This window comes from Lutjanus erythropterus, chromosome 9, assembly GCF_056507025.1.
Source record: "Lutjanus erythropterus isolate fLutEry1 chromosome 9, fLutEry1.hap2, whole genome shotgun sequence".
In the NCBI taxonomy this organism is placed as follows: Eukaryota; Metazoa; Chordata; class Actinopteri; order Lutjaniformes; family Lutjanidae; genus Lutjanus; species Lutjanus erythropterus.
This window is the reverse complement of record NC_139325.1, coordinates 8608000-8631586: the sequence shown is the minus strand read 5'-3', so window position 1 is coordinate 8631586 and position 23587 is coordinate 8608000. Positions and strand designations below refer to the sequence as shown.

The 23587-nt window shown below is 41.2% G+C and overlaps 1 protein-coding gene across 4 annotated transcripts in view; it reads left to right on the top strand.

Annotated features, from left to right (window-relative positions):
- Positions 1-23587, top strand: part of oxr1a (oxidation resistance 1a) — a 248196-nt gene that overhangs the window by 165020 nt on the left and 59589 nt on the right. For 3 of the 4 annotated variants that reach the window (XM_084726037.1, XM_084726039.1, XM_084726038.1), the window contains one exon: positions 8433-8515. The exons of the other annotated variant lie outside the window; for it this stretch is intronic. In XM_084726037.1, coding sequence (XP_084582163.1) covers positions 8433-8515 — 83 coding nt within the window. The remainder of the gene's footprint in view (positions 1-8432; positions 8516-23587) is intronic. 4 annotated transcript variants of the gene reach the window in all.

The following is a 23587-nucleotide window of genomic DNA, read 5'->3' as shown; positions in this document are numbered from 1 at the left end:
AAAAGGGGTAAAAATACTATCTTTGAGGTCTCAGGAAGAGCAAAAATCAGTTTTATCTGACTACATTTTTGTTCTTCAGCATCATGTAAAAATGTAAAAACATCATGTAAAAACCTAGTAACATAGTAATAGCTGAACTTCAGGGTAGTGCCTCACTCCGTCGGTGTTTAACAGGTTAATGTTGACATGTTTAACGCTTGTTGAACTCGTATCCGCAGAATTAGGTGCAGAGATTGCTTTGAGACCCGCTGTCTGACTCTGGTTTTGTCCTCCTCCTCACCTCCTCACCTGAAGTGTCATACACTCATGATTAGAAGATGTCGCCACAACTGAGCAGCCTTTGTCACGACACGTTTTTCTCTCAAGGCAGAAAAGCAAATGGCAAAGCAATATTGTTTTGTGTTGTGAAACAGCCTTATTATCTCTTTACCTGACACTGTTATTGGATTTCTGATTTAACTAGCTAGCAAGCTTATTCTCTTTTGGAAATGTGTCCATTACAGGCCATCATAAACTGTGCCAGGGGGCTGTTTTTGATGTTCAATTACTTTAATGCCGATGGATGTTTAAGTCAGAACTTACTTTATGTGAATTCATGTCCAGAATCCCCACAAAGATGCTCTCTCATCCTGCTAGAGGAAATGTAACAGCAAAAATACATGATATGATACATGGCACCAGACAAAATAAGTAGGACAACTATTGAATCAATTTTTGTATAAACTGATTTAAATGTTTAGTCAATTGTGTTTAGAAATTTAAGCAAAAATTACCTTTGCAAGTTGTCTGAGCCCAAGATGTCCTCTTTCAAGTGCTTATTTTGTCTCATAAATTACAAACACATTTAGTTTATAATGATATAGACAGAGTGAGTAGACAGAAAAAAAAGCTGTGAATCTGCACATTATAAAGTGTGTTTTTAGTCATGCTAGCGTGGCTCTAAGGATAGCATTGTCAGTCTATGGCAACTTTTTGTCCTTACAAATGACCACAGAGTTGAATCAAGAACTCTCTAACAACCTTTTCTGAGATTCATAAAGCAAAAGGCAGTATGTGTTGCAGACGTATTGCATTATATTTCACAGGTATTTCTGTTATTGTGTCCAGCCCCTGTGTACAGCAAACTGCTGCGCCACTGACTCTGTCCTCCCTCCCTCACAAACAAACTTTTGAGGAAAAGTCTGCAGCTCTCTAACTAGTCCTGCGCAGCACCTGTTCTCAGCGTGGCTGTGGCGCAGAGCTCTCGCCTCCCGTATAGTTTAGGGGTTTTCTAAAAATAACATCTGGGGAGGGCTGTATAGCCAACAGGCAGGGAAAACAAGGGAGCAGAGGGAAATTGGCTGCTTGTGTATTCTATCAGACCATGAGGGAATGTTAGTCAGATAGTTGTTGACTCTCCTATTCCCCGCCAGCTTCAGTTTGTCATAGCTGTGTACAAAGTGAGGGGAACTATACTGTATATTTAGCAGCCGTGATTCATACCCAGCAGATTGCATGGGTACAGAACACAGCATGTTCAGAGACTCAGATACAGTAGAATTTGCATTTATCATCCAGATTCCCTGCATTCATTTGGCGACTGTTGGGTTTGTTAAGTGTACAAATTCCCAGTGTGTTTCTGTGTGCTTTAATGGAGACACTTTTCATTGTTTCTTTTTTTCTAGTACAATTTGGTCACAGAGGACATCCATTAATGGCAGATATAAAAGAGCTGCTGTAGTTTTGTTCTTCACAAGCTTTCCATATTGATGTTCTTGCAAGAAATCAACTGTGTATGACTGCATAATACTTGTTGATTAAGGCGTTGTTTCTGGAGGACAGAGTCAGAAACTTATGAATGCATTTTAACATAATAGATGTTTGAAAGGTTTTTTTTTCTTTCCCTTTATAAAAGAGAAGTCTTATTTTCTTTTGTCTTCAAGAAGCTTCTTTTCAGAAATGTGTTGCTCAGTAGGGTGTTTATCACAGTTTTCATGTCACAGAACCCCACATAGACATATTTAACTATGGAGCTGCAAATAGGTGAGAGTCAGTCACTTGCATATTATCTAATTGGGATCATTTGTAGTGGAGCCTGACCGATGAGACCAGTAACAGTTTTGGAGTGGAAAAATCACCGATCACTAGGGCTGGGCAATATGGCTTCTAAATAATATCTTAAATCAACATACCGTAATTTCTCAAATATTGCAAATAAATGATCATCTTATGGTAGAGCTGAGACATTTGGGCCAAATCCGGTCTCACAATTCTTGACCAAATACCTCAATATCAATATTTAGCGATATTGTAGGGATGACTATTGGTACTTTCACTAAATTTTAACACAATGGGTTTTTTGCTAAATAAACATCCATAGTTGTCCATTTCTAAATATTTTAATCCTGTCTGTCAGCTAGAGGCAGCTTGTGAAAAGCTGTATCAGTGCATATCAGTATATTGATTTATCTGTGATAGGTCCATATCAGGTCAATATTGGGCCAATATATTGATCCACCAGGCTCTAATTCATAGTGACGTCCAACAAATACATAACCCCACACTGGTACCTGCCGTCCTCCTGTCTAGTCCAGAATTGTGTGTTTCCATGAGTCCGCGGGGTGGCCCATTGTTCCCCCTTCTTTTTTTTTTTTTTGTTAAGTTTCTCCGATAGGCGTGACTTCTTGTGACTGTTTACATCCCAGTCTGGTGAGAGGCCGCCTTTGTTTTTCCTGACACACAGCAGCTCCTTTCAGCGTCTGAGGGAGACACACAGCTTCTCTCACAGTTGACCCGCTGTAATTGTAGTTCGGCTCATTAGTGAGCCAAGTAAAATGTGCTTTATGGGAAATGACAACAGTAAAATAGCTTCGGCTGTGGCAACTGTTGTTTTACTTGGTTGAACAACAAATTAGATAACTAGCGACCCCAGCTCACCTCTGTTAGAAATTTCCCCACTGTGCTGTGCAGCGGAGATAACTGTGTTTACTTTATCTAGATTGGCATTGGCCACGGGCCCATTTCTTCACGCCTTTCCGGAGCAGCCTCTGCATCTCAGATTCTGCCATTTTGAGCATGTTATATCACGCTGTCTCGATGCATGACGTGTTCCTGCTATGGTAAAGGAGCAGACTGTGTGCCAGAACAGGGAGAAAAAAAAAATCAAAGTCGAAATACTATCTGTTTGTATTGACGGCAAAAACAGTCTTGACTGAAAATCGAAATTCCAATACTTCAGTGGATCACATGAAACAAACAGGCTGTGATTTGTGGACTTAAGAAGTAGCTTCCCTCCATAGAAGCGGGGCTTATTTAGAGACAACAGATGCTCCTGGCTTCCTGTGGAGTGGGATGAAACCAGAGCCTTTGTTACTGAAGATGCCCTGGTGCTGAGCTCCGCTGTGTGTCTGGAGTGTGAATAAAATGCCCATATCTTGTGCCACCATCCATGGTGAGGTTTAATTTTAGACCAATCACCAGCTCACCATGTGCAAACACCCCTGCAGCTGCTAATGCATATCTGTTATTCTCTTTCCCTCTCTGTCACTCTCTCCTACTCCTCTCATTCTGCACTATTTGGGAGTCTGATCTCGTGCTAACCCTGATTGTGCTCAGCACGCGCCAGTTTCACTGTTTACAGCTGTGCACAAGCACGCCAAGCCACAAGAAAAAGCAAAACGCCGCGCAAATCTTTGTTGTCTTCCCAGCCCTGCTGCTAACAAAGTAGATCAACACCTCCGCTGTTTACTAACCGAGTCGGGTTACATGCAGTCTGCAACACTGGCATGACCCGCAATTAAACTGAGACACAGTGGATTATATTTCATAACAGGAAAGCATGGCATCACAGTTATGATGTGTTGCCTCTAAATAGCAACCAAAACGCAATCATCCACAATCCACAGCCCTGGGTTTGTGTTCTCCCGCTGAAAGTAATCATCCTTCCAAGGTTTTCATTTGGATACTGAATAATTGATTTGGCACACGCCCACATTTTGTGCAGCCATTGTGTTCTTTCTCAACACAACTACTTATCCAAGGTTTTCATAGTGCCACAGGTTATTTTATGCACTACCCAAGTTGGGCAGATTTAACAAAATTAAATGTTGTCATGATTCTGAGACTGTGCCTCAATTTGTAATGAAGTTCAAATAATCTGGAGATGGTTATTGGTCGAATCTGAAGTTAATACACACAAAAATGTAGAGGAATGATCATTAGTAATGGAATTTACCCAAGGGTAATGTCAGTCACATGACAATGGGATAGCGAATGAATGAGAAAAGGCAAAATTCTGCCACACAGAATCTTTTCCTTTCGATTTTCTTGTGAGATATTGGTTTGGTGTTTGGCAGCTTCTGGCCTTGAAAGCATCAATAAAATAAAACAATCTGAGGAGGGACAATCTTTCTTTGCAGTGGTGTTTTTTATTTGCCCAAAATGTTTGATCCAATCTGAAACAGACCAGTGAAAAATCCACCCAAACCCGACGTGTATGAATGGGTTTTCAAAAAATGGAGACGCAATCCAAAGAGAACCGGAGCACAGTCGGACCTAATCTGAACAGAGCGAGAACACAAACACAGACAGCAGCATGATTAGCTTTAGCTGACAAGCAGCCACGGTCAAAAAATACAGCAGTATGCTTACAATGTAAAGAACAAATGTAAAGTCATATAAAGTCCAAAAAGATTGTTTTATATTCTTCAAAGACTAATTCATAGAAGTAACTTAAATTCCTATTCACCTCCTAAACCACTGGTTTCCAACCTCCACTATGGGCCACCAAAGCTTCACAGAAAGTTGCAAAACTTTTTTGATGTTAGGGGTGAAAAAAAAGCATGTATGATAAAGATAAAGTTTCTAAAAATATCAGAAAAATTCATCTCTGATCTCTGATCTCTCAGGAAATAATCTGCTCAGAATTCATCCAAATTGCTCATTTTACACAAAATTACTGCAGTTATTAACTTCACCATTTGAGTTAATTGTACAGGGTCGCAAATTTTGTCCATATTCTTTAACTGATAGTTGAAAATCCTAACAATTGACTTATTGATTAGTCATCACTAATTAATTAGTAAGATATAAAATATTTTTTTTCTGTTTTCTCATTTTGATTTTTTCTTTTTTCCCTGTCTTTTTTCTTATTTAAATTTCTTACTTAAGTTCTTATTTAGTTTAAGTTTAATTTTAAGTTTCCTTATCCAATGAATGGCTCCAGCGAGGTGCAATTAATGCCGTCTCTTCATTTAACTATTAATTAATACATGTTTAATTTGTTAAATTCTTATTTGGTATTTAATCAATTAATGACTTATCATTAACTTATATATGTGAGTGTGTCTTTGGGCTGGGGGGGCTCAGCTTTCTTTAGATATAATTGGGGGGGTGCCAAGGAAAAATGGTTGGGAACCGCTGTCCTGGATCAACAATAAAACATTCTGTAGCTAAATGAGCAATATTTAGACAGAAGATGATAATTTTCTAACTAATTTAATATATTTACAAATCATTTAATGGCACAAAGCTTTTACATAGGCTACTGATTTGCCAACACATTTTCTCCTGCTGTGATTAGGATGTACTACATGATCAGAGCTGATAGTATTATACACAAAATCTCAGACGTTATCTAGTTTCATTTGACAGCATGAGTATTAAATCCATAGATTTGCCAGCCTGAGCCTGTATCAATTTCAACTATTTGTCCCTGAAGGGCAAGTGGTTTTGCAGTTAAGACAGAGATACAGGAAGATGAAAAACAAAAAATCTTACAAAACAAACAAATAAATCACTGAACTAAACATGGATATACAACTAGAGTATGTACAATTACAATTCAGCAGCCTTACGTAACAACATAGTCTACATTTTATGAACGACACCTACAGTATCATCTTTACGAGACTTGATATTTACACCTGAAGCAGCTCTCGTTTCCCCTCCCCTCTCACTTTCTGCCAGGCAGTCCTGAGCCCCAAAAATAGCAGCACTGGTGTATGACTCATGGTTTGAGCTATCTGAGATGCCTGATGAGAAAGACACGAGTAAGAGGACTCATTAGTCATGTGCAACACCTACGAAACAAGGACGTTTAAAGGAGGCATCTGAGGGCACTGGGTCAACATGTGTCCAACATAAATCCATCACCAAAACTCAAGTGACCTCCTTCCTTCCTTGGCCCTCACACTGTACCTCTCCAGTCAACAAAGCCTTGTATGTTATTCCTCAAGCCTATTTGCCCACGCTCCTTGTTCTCAACCCTAAGTCAAAGACCAGAGTCAGCCCTTTATCTAGATCTTCTCCATTCCCATGAGTCCCCTTCCAGTTTCTTTCATCTCCCGTCCTATCTTTTGCGTCTTTCTTTCATGTTCTTGCTTCAGTATTCCATCCACCCTCTTGCCTTCATCTCCATGCTTTCTCCCAACCTCACCCAGCCCCCCAGCTTCTTCCTGGGCTTCCTTCCGTCAACCGTAGCATCACCCACTGCTTTGTGGGCCACTGTTTTCAAGCCTGGAGTTTGGCATTATCGGGCATGCCATCTTGGGTTTTTGGAACCAGAGCATACGCAGTATTGATGAGAGCGTGGAGCTGGTGAGTGATGTGCTACAACTTGGACGGTGCTTGGTTTTGGCTCGTCCGTTCAGCAGGAAATAATGGCATCCTGCCTGTTCACGATTTTTCTTGTATTACAACCAAACAGTATACTGAAATAGGGCTGCACAATTCATCGTGTAAAAATCGCAATTTCAATTCATATGCCTATGTGATTGAACGATTCACTCGCTCCAATTGTACAAACCACGTCACGTACCATGTCACCAAATCCCAGCAGCCAGACCACACAAACCTCAATAATGCCAGTGTTATACAGTGCATCGCCGGCCCTTTGTTTTTTCCTCATCAGTTTTAGTGATCTAAACATTTTAGGCAAGTAATGGGAAATGTAGTAACAGAATATTGATCCATATTTGATCAACACTTCCCCGTTTCACAATTTGATCCATCTTTTGGGAGGCGCCGTTGGAAACCGGACACACAGAGGCAGCCACCTGGTGGCATTCTTTTTCATATTTCAGCTCAACAGTAAACTAAAATATGTTTCTAAAAACATTTTAGGCAAGAAATGCACAATGTAGTTAGAAAATCTTGATCCACATTTGATCAGCACTGCTTAGTTTGAGAGTTTGATCTGATGTTCATGAAACCTGTGTGTTGTGCTGGATGAACTCACTTAAAATGACTTGTCAATCAGATGGTAGCCCCAGCCTAAAGTATAGCCTGCTTTATCATCTAGTTTACTCTAAATGGGACCATAATTTACAAAATGAACATCATGCTGTATTGAAGACTTGAAACTAACAACTAAGAACATAAACTCATTATAAAGTTGTTTACTGATGTCATAAATCAATTGAAAACTAGGGTTATTTTCCTATAAGGATACATACATTTCAACTTCTTTTTGGAGCCAGTTGAGGTGGCCCCTGGTGGCCATTAGAAATAATGCAGGTAAAAAGGCACTTCAGACCCGCAAGCTCTGTCCACTCTTTAATATACGACATATAGTCACATCCACTTTCTTTTTTATACTGCCCTCTACCTAAAAAAAACTGCTATTCTACCAAATCATATTCCTTTTACTCTCAGACTAAAACCCAAAGCTGCCAGCTGTGTCCCCCTCTTATTCTCTATCTTGAACTGACTCTCTCAACCATCCACCCTGGATCTTCACCTCTGCCTTCTGCCCCTTCCTTTACCTTCCAACCCTTCCAGATCCTTACATAAAAACTAGGGAATATGAAATATTCCTTGTAAAAACCACAGCTCTATGCTTCCACCTTCTTCTTCAGCTGACACTTACCTGAACCCCCCCATTACTTAACCAAACACGTAGCACTGAACACTCCCCTCTCCTCCATCGACCTTCTGGTTCAGCCCCCCCACCCACCCACACTTTCCCACTTCCCCACTTCTTCTCCATCTCCACCTTTTCTCCCAACCGAATCCATCTTCCTCTCTCCTCCTCCACCTCCGGCAGCAGCAGTGCCCTGATGGAGGTCAGGCCGGTCTCTGTCTGCTGCGAGAGGCGACGGGGGGAGGAAGGCAAGGTGAACCGGTTTGAGCGGCTGTCACTGCGCCGCGCGGTGGGCGAGGAGGTGGAGGAAGAAGGAGGGAGAGAGAGAGAGAGAGAGAGAGGACAGTGTGATAGAGGGAGAGCAAGGGCAGGAGGGTAGAAGCAGAGCGAGAAGGAGAGAGAGAGGCAGGCAGGGAGGGAGAGAGAGAGAAAGTGGTCCAGCGCTCACAGCTCACATCGCTGGCTGGCTGGCTGGCTCGCTCACTGTTGACGAATGAGCTGTCTACCCACGGGGCTGGGAAACGGCAGCTTGTGACAAGCTGGGGAGAGAGGAACATGAATGTAATGCGTACCTTGCCTCGCTTGCTTTCAGATACCGGCCAGAAGAAGACTCCAGAGAAGAAGGATGGGAGGCGCATGTCGTTCCAGAGACCCAAAGGGACCATTGAATATTCTGTGAGTAACGCAGCACGCAACTCTGCTCTGTATCTGTGTTAATGTCGTTATGTGTTTTTGACGCTTTCCTGCTCCTGTGCTTCTGCTGCTGCTTCTGTGTGTGTCTGCTGCTGCTGCTGCTGCTTTCTGTTGCTCCAGTCCTATTCTAGCTGTAGCGGTTGTGTTTGTGTGTTGTGAAGGCGCTGTGTAGGACCATGCTTGGTAGCTCATTAGCGAGGGGGAGAAGCATTTTGTGGATTTTGCCAGTGTAGCACGTGTAGCTCGTTCTCACACTGTTTACATGAAGAGGTGTTTGTGTGCGTGGACAGACGTGCAGCTGGTTGACAGCTCATGGAAATAATGTATCCTCTATTAAAGACAGCAGCTCCGGCTCTCAGCTCCATTTTGCATGTTGATGTATAGAAAGGAGAGAGGAGTCGTAGCAGCTCCGTATGTTTTCCTACGGAGCAGGACAGACGTGGAGCTGGAGTGCTGGCAGGACGTGTATTTGTTTTTCCATCCGTGCCACGCATCAGGAGAGCATTCCACCACAGAGCTCGCTGTGCTCGCGAATGACCTTCCAACTGCGTTGTCATTTCTATTGATTTAGCTGTTGTGTAGGAGAAGGGGAGGGGAGGAGAGGGGGGTGAGGCAATTGAGAGAGAGAGAGAGAGAGAGAGAGAGAGAGAGAGAGAGAGAGAGAGAGAGAGAGAGAGAGGGAGAGGGAGAGGGAGAGAGAGAGAGGAAGAGAGAGGGCTCTGGTTCCCTGGCGTGAGCTGAAAATGGAGCCTGTCTCCGCTTTGCCTGGTTGTGTTCTTCAAATGACCCTCAAATCCAGCTGCAGTCAGACTGCTTTTTCCTCGCCTCTCTCTCTCCGTGGCAACAGTGAGGAGTGGGATCGCCGTGGCTCAGCTCCGGCTGTCTGCTGGGAAAAAAAAAAAGAGGAAGAGATGAAGGGAAGAAGAAGAGAGAAAAGGAATGGAGGGGGTTGTGGTCCCTTCTTCCAAACTCCTCCGCTTTTCAGCGATTGCCCTGCCATCGGGTTTCTCTGGCTGTTTGCTCCAGGAGCTGCTGTAGGTTTCACTCTGATTGGCTCCTTACCCCCCCCCCCCCCCATCTCCCAACACCTCAGCAACACTGACAGCACCTCCGCCTCCCCAACCTGTCAGTCATCCAAGACCAGCTGATTGACAAGGCCCTTGTTTATCTTGCTGGGCCCTTGAACAACCTAAAACCACTACAACGGGATATTTGTCAGAGCCAGAGCACTGTGTCACAGCCCAGAAGGGCCACAACGAGTCAGCAAGATGGACAGAAATGCAGGTGCTAAAAAAAATAGGGAGAAATTTAGTGTTTAGTATGGAGGTGGGAGAAAGATTCATATCTCAATCACACAGCATACCAATCCTGCTCTTGTCAGCCCCCACCCCACCCCCCCACTAGATTGCGGCTAGTGTGATGGATGGATCGAGCGCTGCCAATGATTGTGTCCTGTAGCCTGACATGCTGCAGCGGCACGTAGCGACCAGGCTTACGGCCACAGAGAGCGTTTAAGGCGCTATAACTGAGCCTCGCCTGCACTGTGACAGACACATGGACGCCAGCGTCCTGGTGATTGAGAAGCGGCTTTATCTTAAACTCATCTCCCGCACCGGGGGGATGGCCGGCAATGTTTCCTTATTTCGCTCTCCAGCAGATAAGTTTATAATCTATCGCCCGGCGCTCACAGGAAAAAGGAGGGTTTTCTCTCATGCTGCCTTATCAATACAATCTTCCTCCCTCCCTCCTCTCACCTCACCCCTCTACCTCACACACAGGCTTCTTTCTCTGTCCCTTTTTTTTTCGTATTGAGAAATAACCTGAGCAGCTGCAACCCATCTGCCTAGACACTGATAACGCCAGTCCATTCAGCCAAGTCCAGCTATTGGCTGACCTGCATCCAATTAAAAAAGTGTTTCAAGTGTGTGGGAACAACAGAGATGGATGAGGAGACAGACAGACAGAGATAGAGAAAGGCAAAGAGAGCCACGAGTGGGGTGGGGGGGTGATCTTTGTCTGTCTTCCCAATAACTAGGTGAGAGGACGGCCAGTCAAAGTCATACAAAGTGAGGAGCTGAGAGAGTGTAGGCCGCACATATTTATCTCCAGACATGCCAACTTTCTCACATTGGCGACATAGATGCTCCAGTTGGGATGCTATTTTGGATTTTGCCTGAACTCTGGGGATCCACAGGGTGCCTTGACTAGCAAATAGCTCAGAAGAAATTTACAGGACAATCCTGTTTTATTGCAACTTAGGTTTCAGTTAGCTTTGAAAACTGACGGAAAGTGGCTGGGGGAAAGAATAGATTCTCAGATGTGTCACAATTCTGACGATGAATTCATGCTGAAAAGTCAATAAACAGAAATTCAAAACCCATCTGTTAACATAATGATTACATGTAACACTTTGTAAGACTGGCCTGAATGTTCCTTATGGCTGAACCAACTGGATACTGAAACCAGTGTTTGAAATTAAGGATGTCCTGCTGTCCCAGGGACAACAAAAATAGCAACTAGGACACAAAGATTGTGTTTGGGACAATGCTAGGAGGGAAGAAGAGAAACGTATTATTACAAATTAAATTACTGAGGGCGGTATCGTGGCACACTGGTTAGTTCTTTCTCCTTGCAACAAGAAATTTGTGGGTTCACGGAGCCATTTGGACACAGCCCAGTTTACGTGTTCTCCCTGTGCCCTGATCTCCAGTTTCCCCCAGCATCAAAAACATGTATACTTGGTCAATTGTCCAGTCACTACCACTGAAAGAGGTGCTGGCGCTGTACAGTTGTACTCTGTATGATTGATCACATGCATGATAATGTGCCAAGAGATTCCCACACCTACAAAACACACACCTAAAGACAAACCAAACATAAAAGAGTGGGAAAGCCATGTTATCAGATTTTCAGTTTCATAGATTTGGGAATCATTTCTGAGAGGTCTGAAAACATTGCACTTTCCGAGGTAAGTGTAATTGAACTTGTGACATGGTGTCATCACTAAAAAATATGTCAAGAAAAAAGAGCAGTCAGGGGGTTTTAAGAAAGCTACAGTTTGGGAAGGTTATTTTGTGGAGAAACCAAAAGCATACCTAAATAATAATCCCTCCCAACGTTGCGTACTGTTATTGTAGGTTAAACCAGGGTGTTGGCCTCTGTAATCAGTGTTTACAAGAGTCAGTTTGCTTAGTAATACTGTTGACCTATATTTTCTCCTCCAAATATATTAGATAATCTGAGGGGTTTGTTTAGGGCCAGTGTTGGGAAAGTTACTTATTGCACTCAAGTGCAATAAGCTACTTTTTATCTTAACCTCCTCTGGAGGAGCCAGACAAACTCAAACTAATGACAGTACTTCCACCTGTGGACAGTATGCCTTTCTTAGTTAGCTTTTTTGCCAGCAGCTGATGTGACCTGACCTGACCTGCAGCATGCACACATCATTCTGAAAATTGTAATCCCTTACACTACTTATCACTGGGTTAAGTAATAAGTTACTGAGTAATGCATGGTTTTGCTTACAGCCAATAACTGGAAGCATTCTCTGATTTAATGCAATGTGTGATTGGCTCACTACTGCAGAACTACAACCCATATAGTCTGTGATGTGTGGTGGTTGGCAGCTCAGTGCACCAAGATGCCAGAAAAACACCAAAACTAACGGTATTGTCAGTATCAATTCCCTGGTCAATTATTTTCTTGATTAGTCGATTCATTAATCTACGTTATTATCACCTGGACGTATGTCTGTGTGCTCCGCATGTTTGGACCTGCTTTTCAAGTCTTTTCTGTAACAGTTATTTTCATTATTTATCAATCTTTCAATCATTTTTCCCACTAATCGATTAGTTATTTGGTTTCCCAAAGTCCAAGATGACGTCCTCAACTGTCTTGCTTTGTCTACAGCCCAAAGATATTCAGTTCACTGTTAGAGAGGAGTAAAGAAACCAGAAAATATTAACATTTAAGAAGCTGAAATCAGAGACTTTGGATTTTTTAAATGGCTCAAACAGATTAATTGATTATCAGAGTAGTTGGCCAATAATTGAATAATTGATTGATTGATCATTGCAGCTCTAATGGCTATACAACACGCCTGTGGCATCTGATGAAAATAAATTCATAAAATGCAGAAGGAATATTTCAGGAATGATCCGTTCACATGATTTGTATCGGATGAAGTACTCTGTTGGTAATCGGTATCACTTTAAAGTTACTGGTATTGTTAATGGTACTGTAATTTTTTAAACAATACCCAGGCCTCCTGTCTGGGATTTTAAGATCCTGACTATGTTTTATTCCCCTGTCACTTCTAAACTGCTTGCTTTCAGATTTAGGATTGTATTTCTTACCCCTTCAAACTTCCTCTTCTTTTGTTTTATCGCCTCATTCCGAGATCTCGGCAATTAACTTGTAGTTCAGTGTCATCATAACGCATAGCAACCATGGCCAGAACTACAAAGATAACATCTCCGCTGTGATAAACTGGAATTATTCTTTAATGTGTGAGTCATGTAGAATTTTTTTGGCCTGAACCTTCCAACCCACACTGTTTCAGTCTATTGCAGTGCTCTCAGTAGAACTGGCACAGCAAAGCTCTCATTACATTTTGTATAGTGACACTAGAGAGCAGTTTTTGGGGGAAGGACTGTCTGGATTCCAGTTCTTATGCCTGGGAAGAAAAGAGGAGGTTGTCAGTATTCATGATGTTGTCATTCTTGCCAACAACATGATCAGTCAGCTAGCATTATAATCTGCGAGTGTTCTAGTGGGCTGTAGTAAAACAGTGGTTATAGCAGTCAGTCATTTGCCCTGAAATGTCATTCTGGGTATAATTAGAAATATTAAACTATGCCAGTGGCATGGCTCCAAGCAGGGTTGTTCTAATACTGATACCAACATAAATATCGTCACTACCAGTAAAAATAAAAATGATATTGGAGTACAGTATCTCTAGCTTCAAAGATGGCAGTGTTGGTCAGTCAGGTTGGTTGGTCCAGACTGAAATATCTCAACAACTATCAGATGGATGATGGAATTTATACAGGCATTCATGGTTCCCAGAGGTTGGATTTTGCGGTTATATGTAGCAAGGGATGGTAACTGATAAGATTTTATTGATACCAATGCCATTATTGATTCTGCTTCTCAGTCCGTTTTTTTTTATCTATTCCCTTATTGATTCCTGTTCAATTTTCTGTATAGAAAAAAGTAAGCTGACAAAGGTTTTCGGCGCCAGTGCAACAGTTGTATTATCTCTGGGTCTGAACACATTGTAGAGACAGCTACATGTGACTGAGGCGTTCAAAAGCTCCTCTTTTAACTGTTGTTTGATTTGGATCCGATTCGAATGATAGGACATTTGTACAGCTTTTGTTTACATTGAAGTTTTCTTGGTCAAAGCACTAATGTTATCATAACACATGTAAGTGATAATGTACAGTGAGCAGGTCATTATTGAATCAATCCTGAATCAATCCTATTTCCCAATAGAGACCCGCTCACTATATATTATCCCGCTTATTATATGGCCTTATAGAAAAAACAAAAGCAAAACTGTTAATTTGACACAAAATATTGATCTAAAAATGCTTTTTTTTGCATCTGCTAAGTCCTCCCAGGTCTATGAACAGAACTGAGTCCTTACAACAGTATGGTATTCATATCAGCAGTCTGCTGTTCAGAAAAAACAGACTGAAGAATTCTGTTATTTAGGAATCAGAATCAAGTATGCGACAGAGCTGTGCAATAATATAACACATTTACTGAGGAAATGCTGCTGGGTTTGCAGAGCGTAGAGCATCAAATACATGGCATTCCTGGAATCCGTGTTGCACATGAAAATGATTCAGCATATTTCTGGAGTTGCTACTCGAATTTGAAATGATCGTTTTACCCATGAAATTAAGCCATGCTTTAGATCTCTTCCTCTCTGCCATGACTCCTTACTGCAAGTTGCCTGCAGCGTGGGCATGAGTTTGACATCATTGTTTTGCAGTGTGCACTTTGGCATTGTTTCTCAACTAGAACTGGTTCTCAACTCAAAATCCTAGTATAGTTGAAATATATAAACAAATATTGGATTGATTATCAGTGAAGTTTGGTACCCTCAGGATGAACTGTCCAATATTTTACTTCATGACCAATACCTGCAAAACTGCTGACATTCCCATCAGCCTTAGCTGTATTTTGTCTTTTGTGCTAATTAGTAAATGTGGTAGAAAAAACCCACCAAACATTAGCATGTTAGCATTGTTATTTTGAGCTTTTTAGCATTAGCATTTGCCCTGCAACACTGCTCATAAAACCTAACAGAGCTGCTGGAACAGCTGTAGACTTGATTCAGTACCTTGAGGAATATGTTTTTCTACAAAATTCCTCAATGAAAATGTCTGAAAAGGGCAAAAGTATTATTTAAATCAGCAAATATCTGATTGAAGAATAAGTAAACAAGACTAGGAATCTCCTGCTTGACAGTTTCCAATACTTAGTGCTACAGGCACATTTTGGTCTGTACCAAAAAAAAAATATACTGAGGTTCCACTGAGCTAACAACATGCCTGCACACAGTTAATCATGTTTTATAAAAGCTACTCCGCTGTATATGATCTACATTATGATTCAGATGTATCACCATTCCAGCAGATGTGAAGAAGATAAACACTGATAATGACAGCCGTGGTCTCTGTGTGAACAGTCTGCAGGTTGAATGGATTTCTGCTTGGCTTAGAGGAAGCACGGTGGGCATTAGAGGACTTGCGGACATTAGATGAGTCATACCCTAAGCGCCAGGTGTGTGTGTGTGTGCATGTGAACACGGAGAGACTCGCACATCAGCCGCAATCTTAACTCTGCACCCTCCTGACAATCAGTCACTCTGATTGCATTATTCACCGCTGGGTAGGAGAGGAGGTCCCACTGTTTCAGCTCTTTCGCAGCTCCCTGTGTGAGAGGAGAACAAGTCAATGGATGATGGAGAAATGATGGGATTGGAGGGTAGTGTGGATGGCCATGTTAAAAGAGATGAAGGAGGGGATAGACAGGAATGCATATGGTGAAGATATAGACTGATGAATGGGTAGAAGACAAGAATAATACATGACCAAGTTCTCAATATCTTATTCTCTTAACCTTTGGGTCAAAGTATTCTTATTTCAATCAAAGATACATATTTTTCCCCTATTTATCCATCTAGATTTCTTGGTGTGAGTTTAGAGATGAGTCATAGAGGTGTTTGTCTTCTCTCCAATATAATGGGACTAAATGGCATTCAGCTTGTGTTGCTCAAAGCACCAAAAAAACAACATTTGAAAAATTCAAAAAAAATCCAAAAGTCCAAAAATCATGACCCAGTTACTCAAGATAATCCACAGACCTTGTTGTGAGCAGTTTCATGTAGGAACTACTTTCTTTCTGCAGTAGAATCTACCGGAACTACTTTCTTTCTACTAGACAGAAAGTCATAGTTATATTGGATAGATGGCAGACATCTCTACGGCTGGTATCTGCAATACTGTAGCTCACAAAAGCAACCTTGATGGATAAATATCATTGGCAAAAATATGTCTTTTTGATTTTGGGGCGAACTGTAATTTTACACTATTCCACAGGCTCCACCTACATGTTGGAGCATGTGAGTCTTGTTTAAAATTAACAAAAGGGAAAAGCTAAAGACAGAACATATTGTTTCAGTTGTATTCATTCATTTTTGGGAATTAATTGTTGACCAAAGGCGATAAATAACTTGTATTATGTTAATATATTGTCTTCACAGTCAAGGTGAAATCTTCAGTCAGCCTGAGCCAGATTGTGCCATTGCGATAATGAACCTTTAAAAACAAAAAATGTCCCATAAAAAAACAAGGACAGGCTCAGTGCTGTCACTGTCAGCAGGCTTCTCATTTTTAGATTTCATAAGCTGTATCAACATTTATTTTGTTCGCCAGCCAAACTTCAAACCAACTTGGCTGTTAACTGGTAAACATGCATCACAGAGCCACAGTCGGTCTCCGAGCTCTGCCAAAGATGTTTTTTAGAGAGTGAAATGCCCCTGTATCATTTTCATATTTAAAAAATTAGCGAGGTTTCCCTTTTCTGTGTGTTTAAAAAGACCAACAGAGTGGTGAGTCTGTTACTCAAACAATCTCGCTTTTGCTGCCAGTGCATGTTGTTTTCCAGCCCTGTATATGGCAGTGGTGTCACGATTCCTCAAATCAGCAATTTCATTTGACTTTGGATTTTATACCATTGCTGGACTATTGAGTCTTGGTTTGTAAAGATCAACAGAACAGTGGTCTTCCGGTCAGTAAGCTACGCTGCATCGTCTCTGAAGTGTCGTTCATGCGCTAGATGCTGCAAGTAGGCTTGAAAAGTCGATTTTTGATTAATATCGAAAATTGTGACAACCCTTGTACATGCCAATAGATATTAAACAGTAATCCCTCAGTTATACTTTCAAGTCCATCACATTAATATGTTAATCTCTTAAATCAAAACCTTTGAGAGTTGAGCTGCAGCTCGTCCTGTCAGTCTGTGAAATTGTAATGTTAGCTAACTTTAGCTCAGCATCTACTGAGGGCTGCCAACAGAACCAGTTTAGATGATGTCTTCAGCTACATTGTTAGACGTGACTTACCAGCAGCCTGTCATTGTTACCATATAAGTGGAAAACAACACAGCAGTCATTATAAATAGTTATACTTCTGGATGTAATGATGAGTTATGAGACAATAATTTAGTCCAGAACAGTTTGTTTTTCTAATTACAAATGAACTTCAAAGTTGACTGGAATATTTGTCCATGGCACAACAGCTAGGCCAGCCAGACAAACTGTTATCTCATCCATTTGATCTTGTAATTTCTTAAAATTCTTGTTTCATTATGTAATCAAAAACAAAAAAAAGGTTATGCGTCATTTAATATGTCAAACACAGATAGACATAAATATTTTTAAGCACTGGCTGCCAAGCTCCTAAAGTAAAATAGACTTTTGGTGGCCCAATTATAAACATACGTAAAAACAATACAGAAAAGGACTGGTGCCCTTTTTCTATCACGTCCTTAGGGTTCCTGGTTCCTCTGTAAGGGTTGGGTTTAGCTGTTTTTCTGCTACATCTTGACTTGACTCAACTCTTTTTGGTTCTTCATTTATCCATTGCAGATGGTGCTTCCTCAACAAAGGCAGAGAGATGCTGCATCCTTTATGCACTGACAAACTGTAACCTACACTGTACATTTACTGCCAGATTGACAACTTGGGACAAAGAGGTGGTATTCTTGAAACGACTGCACTTCTTCAGTAGACCACAGGGTGGTTTTGTGGGATGCCATTTTTGAGAGATGAAGAAAACTGCTATTGATAGTAGCTTGGCTATTTAAAACTGCTGGATTTCATATCACCATTTGCTATCAGCTCAGCTCACTTGGAACCTCAACAGAGGTGATGCCAAATAAAGATTCAGGTAGTAACCACTATGGAAAGTCAAAAAATGTGAGTAGAGGCAAATCTAGCTGTAACATGCAGTGGAAATGCAACTTTTTGGTAGTGTTCGTAAACCCAATCTTGAGTTGCACCGACATATCAGTAGTTGATCAGTGGTGAGTACAGTTGGGTGTTAGCAAAGGACTTGTGGAAATGTTAAGTTGTGTTCGCCAAGACTAGTAGTATGGTGAGAAAACAAGAAAAAGCGCTGCAAACTCATAGCTCCATTTAAGTTCCTTCTAACACCAACGTGATTAAGATGTGTAAAAAAAAGTTGGTGATTAAAGGAACTTAAACGGAGCTATGAGTTGGCGGTGCTTTTTCTTGTTTTTCATGTTTGAGCCTCAGTCATTGCCAGCACCTGAAAAAGACTTTGGTGTTTGTTTGCCCTGCCCTCATAGAGAAAACTTGGTGGTCACAGAGTAACATTTTGTGACCATGGGTCATTGGGCTATGATTAATGTCAAACCCTGTCAAATTTTAATGTTATGTTTTAGCACTCGTCTGTTGTACAGTGTTTACTGTATCATTTATTGCCTCCCTTGAATGAAGCAAAAGAAGAGTATTAATGCTCCCATTTAACCCCCTCCCAGAAAATCCTGGCTTAAATACAGCCTAAGCTTTGGCATTTCAAAGTTGCAGCGAATCTCTTTTTGATTTGCTGGTTCTTGTGCATCGTTAGGTCCCTGTATTTGTGTTGGTAAATCAGTAGAAAGGCGATCACAGCCTGAAGCAGGAGGTCAGAGCCTGACACAAGCAGGGATCCATCAGAGCCTGAAAGTGAGACAGCAGACTCATTCTGTGTCCCCTTAAAAAGGACAGAATAATGTGACTTTCTCCCCCGTCACTTATACGGGGGCTAAATTTAGGTCGGCCAATGATCAGCAAGGGTGCAGTTGCACACAATAGACATGCCATTAGGACAGTAACGACAAAGTCGCCATGGAAACTGTCATGCTAAAGCCCAGGCTTCATCCTTCATTATGGAATGAGGAGCGATAGCTACTTTGATATGGCATTATGGGTGATTAAACCGCACGCTATTGAGTTTTATTTCCAGTTTGATGACGACACAGTGGATTCATTGTCTTGTTTATCGTTTCTTTTTTTACTCTCTTCAGTTTTTCCTTCTTTGTGACTCATTCTCTCATGTTTCATTGAGAATCTGAGGTCGTCTCAGTGCAGAAACAGATCCTACACAAAAGTGTGGATCAGCCAACACCTGTGAAAGGTTACCTTTAAATTTCTTTCTGCTTAATAATCCAACCAAGGAGCTGTAGCCATGAGATTGCATCTTATTCCCTCGGCCAACCTTTTGTAGTAGCACTCATAGATTTGCTCTCATGTTCCATACTTAATGTTCTGACCAAGATGCCAGCGGACTCCCTAATGGAGCTATTAGTCTGCTTTTGTTGAATCTGTGCGTCCTCTCCTGTTCAACAAGGTGACCATTAGCTCGATGTCAGTCATTCTCAAGATGGCTGCCACGGCCTTCCTCTACCCTTCTGCTTGAAAGGACGGATGTCACCCTAAGAGAGGAAGGAGCTTAATTATTCATCGCCAGTTTGAGATGAATAATGGGTATTATTGATCAGCAGGATAAGAAGATAGTGTGCACCTGTCATTAGTGGCTATGATCCTGATTGTGATTACTCTCTCCCCTCCCTTCCTCGTTTTGCTGTCAATGTGTCAATAACAGGTCTTTATCAGTGGGTCACATTTGCATGTCCCCCGTCCTCTGACACTTAATTGAGTTAGAGACAGCTCCTCTTACAGTACAATCAATGGCTGCTCCTCTTAGGTTTGGTCGAGTCGCGTGTGTCACTTTGGTCGTGACTTGGTGCTTCTGTGATGTGTGAAGCGAGCTGCGTTGCTAATAATACTTTCCCATGAAGATAAAGTGATTAAATAAGCTTAAAAGGCAAACTTGAATCATACTATTATTGCACCACATTTGGTGCCAGGATCATCCCACCACCTGGCTTCGCCTGTGTTTATTTCATTGAACACCAGATATTTTTACCCATATTGATTGGCCGAGCTCCTGATACAAGATCCACCAGAGCCACTATTTGATACAAGAGCCAGCAGCGGTCATAGGTGAGGCCAAGCTTTGAAATATCTAGTTTGTAGAGCAAAAAAAACGGAGGTTTCTTCCATATAAGCCAAATATGTGACCTGATATTTCAGAATGCTGGAGAAACCCAAATAAAACCAGCGTTTCAGCAGCTGTGAATGTCCTGTAGACCTGAATGTCCTATAGGCGGGCTTTGTGCTGAGCAACAGAGGAGCTATAAAGCTAAAAATAAATAGTTCATGGATGAGACGGTAGCAAATAGCACCTAGGGAGAATCGATGCTCTATGCTGAAGCCGCCTGGATGAAAGGCTCTGACACTGTAGGAGCCCTGCTGATTATTAACTCTTCATGTTCCTGACTTAAAGGTCCAGTGTGCAAGATATACAGGGATATATTGGCCAAATGTGGCAGAAATGGAATATGATATTCAAAAGTGTATTTTCAGTATATAATCACCTAAAATTAAAAACTGCTGTGTTTTGGTTACCTTAAAATGAGCTGTTTATATCTCCAGAGTCCGTCTTCTTCAATGGAGGCTGCTATGTTGCTCCACCATGTTTCTGTAGTAGTTTAGGCTCTCCTAAAAGATTGTAAAGGGAGGTTGAGGGGATCATTGCAATCTGCAAGCTCACAGCTAGATGTGAACCACTAAATACTACATACTGGGTCTTTACAAAAAGGAAAACTGTTGTTGTCACATAAAACACCAGCTATGCACCAAGGACATTCACGAATGCTGAACAGGGGATGGTAAATAGTTTTAGGATGGGATGATCGATTGGTTATGACACACCACAGTAATAATTCTGAATGCTTAGGCTGTTCTGTAAAGTTATTATCCTGCTTTTTACGGCTGCGTTGTAAATTTAGTGCGTGTTTGCGTGCGTCATTGTAGAGTCAGAGGGACTCAGAGCCACTCAGGGTCTGATCTCAGTGAGACACAGGATGTTTATCAAGCTGACATGATGTTGTCTGAATGAACAGTACAACTCTCTTTACAGAGCTGATGACATGACACATCATGAAGGGCCTTGATGCTGTCGTAAGGTGTCTAAGAGCAGTTGTTAATGGCCCATCTCAAACATCTCCCCTTATGTCTTTTTAATGGTTTTGCTTCGCTGGTTTCTATTCGTTGCTATGGTGAAAGGCACCACTCTGCCATGACTTTGGACGGTGCATCCAAAAAATAGAGGGTAAACATTAGCAGACTCCTTGAACTCTGCGTCATGTTGGTTATTTAGATGTTTGCTTGTGTTGAGCGTCTACTTTTCATAACACAATATTGGGTGTGGGATATGACAGTGTTGGATGCACCGACACCATCATCAGGTGTCAGTGCATCCAACACTGTTAACATGCCAGAATCCTACTTTCTCTCCATTATATTTGTGTTTCACCACGGAGGGATAAAACATAACTGGGGTACTGGAAAAAACTGTTCATAACTGGGGTACTTGTATGTATGCAGATTACAGCTGCACATTACATTAATCGTAATTGTAATAAAATAATAGTTATTCTTCAGGGAACATGAAAATTGCAATGCAAAACTGATCACATTGCAATTTCAGTCGCAATATGACTTTTTTACCAAATCGTGCAGCCCTGATGCAGATACAATATGTGCAGTAACTGTGGTGATTGTAACTCTGGTGTGTTAAGGAATTTGTTAGCTATGTATGAAATCACTACACACAATATAATACAAGTGTTGCCTTAAACTAGGAAGCCAGCTACAAACTAGCATGTACTGCACAAACTAACCCACAAGCCTTGTTGTCTTCACAGACACTGGGAATATACATTTTTGTTTCTCAACCCTTCATAAAGCCTTTGGGATAGCAGTGAGTCAGCATGAAAATTTCATATAGTGACCAAAAATCATCACAGTTATCAGTATTATGGTGCTCTTGATAAAATGTGCTGAAAATGTTCAAAAAGTACTGATACACATTCACGAGTTTAATGTTGAAAACTTCTCAATGGTTTGGAAAGGCATCGTGTCCTTTGTGATCTCATTGTTTTCACTGACGCAAAACAAACCCACGTTGCTGTCGTGACTGTGTCTGGGAGACTGTTGCTAATTTTGGCTGATGCTGGACCGTATTTACCGGGAGTTTCTCAAAGCACTGTAGTGAGGCACAGTTTTAACGTAAAATTTGAAACCAGGAAATTCATTGTGACCCTGGTAATCATTTCCCATCTGATCGCTTCTTTACTGTGTTTGGTCATGTTATCTACATCGTATCAGATGCAGATTAGAAAGCTCTATATTGCTTATGATGAATGACATTACACATTTAAACCTGTCAGCTGTGAGCCTATGAGTTTTGTTTTGGTCCTCACTGCCTTGGTTGCTGTGCAAACTCCATTTAACATAATCTCAACTTTGATCAAGTTATTGAATTAAATGTGGGCTGACAAACAAGCAGTGAAAATCCAAAGGTATCAAATTACATTTTGAAATATGAAGGATGTCTTCTAATCTGATTTGTTTCTAGAAATGATCAAATTAACATTTAATCTAGCTGAGCAATTGAATCATGTAAGCAAACTGCTGTTATTGTGTAACTCCACTTTGACCCTTCAAGAAGATCTTGTCTGTGAACAGGGCAAAAATAGACATCTAGATTAACAGGTGCTCTACGTGGGAATCATCATGTTATTTTTCACTTGTCACACCAATACACCAGTATTTAATCTGTGTAGTATGAAATCAGTCAAAATATGCTTTCAAATAATAGTTTGTCCTGACTAATTCCCCATAGAATTGTTGCCTAAGTTTCACTTTTCACATGTAGGAGGGACAATAAAAAGAAGCTGCTGCTGCTGGTCACACAACTAAATTAAGGACAAGTAATGCATAGACAGACCCTTTTAGACTCAGGAACGATATCATTGTATTTTGCAACGTTTCACTTTGGATATCGTGACATTTCTAATCTGTAGATATTGCCAAATCCTGCGCAGCAGTATAAACCTCCACACAAAGTAAATAGCAGTTGCCAGCATCCAGCTGACTACTGTCTTTATTTAGGACTAAAATGAGGCTTAACATTCACATAAATTCTCTTGAATGTCCCTCAGTATTACAACATCGCCCCATTGTGTGGGAATAACCACATTAGAAACATGCTAACACCAGATTTAACAGAAGTAAAACAACATAAAACATGGCAAAACCTGCAGCTTTCCAGTTTGAAGTCAGGTCACAGACAGCTGGTACTGCATACCAACTAGGTACATACCTTTTTTCATCAGGTCTACACAGGCAACAGGAACATTCATTGTTTTTTTTGTTGTTGTTTTTTTTGTTTCAGCCAAAATCAAAAGCAGGGTTGGCAATTTCCCAGTATTCCATCGCATGCTGACCCAGAGTGGCAGCCATTAAGAACAACTATATAGAAATAGCCAGTCTTCTCACTGACACCTTCATAGCTTTTATAACCAGTTAAAAACATTACAACGTTACATCAGCCACTTTTCTATGAC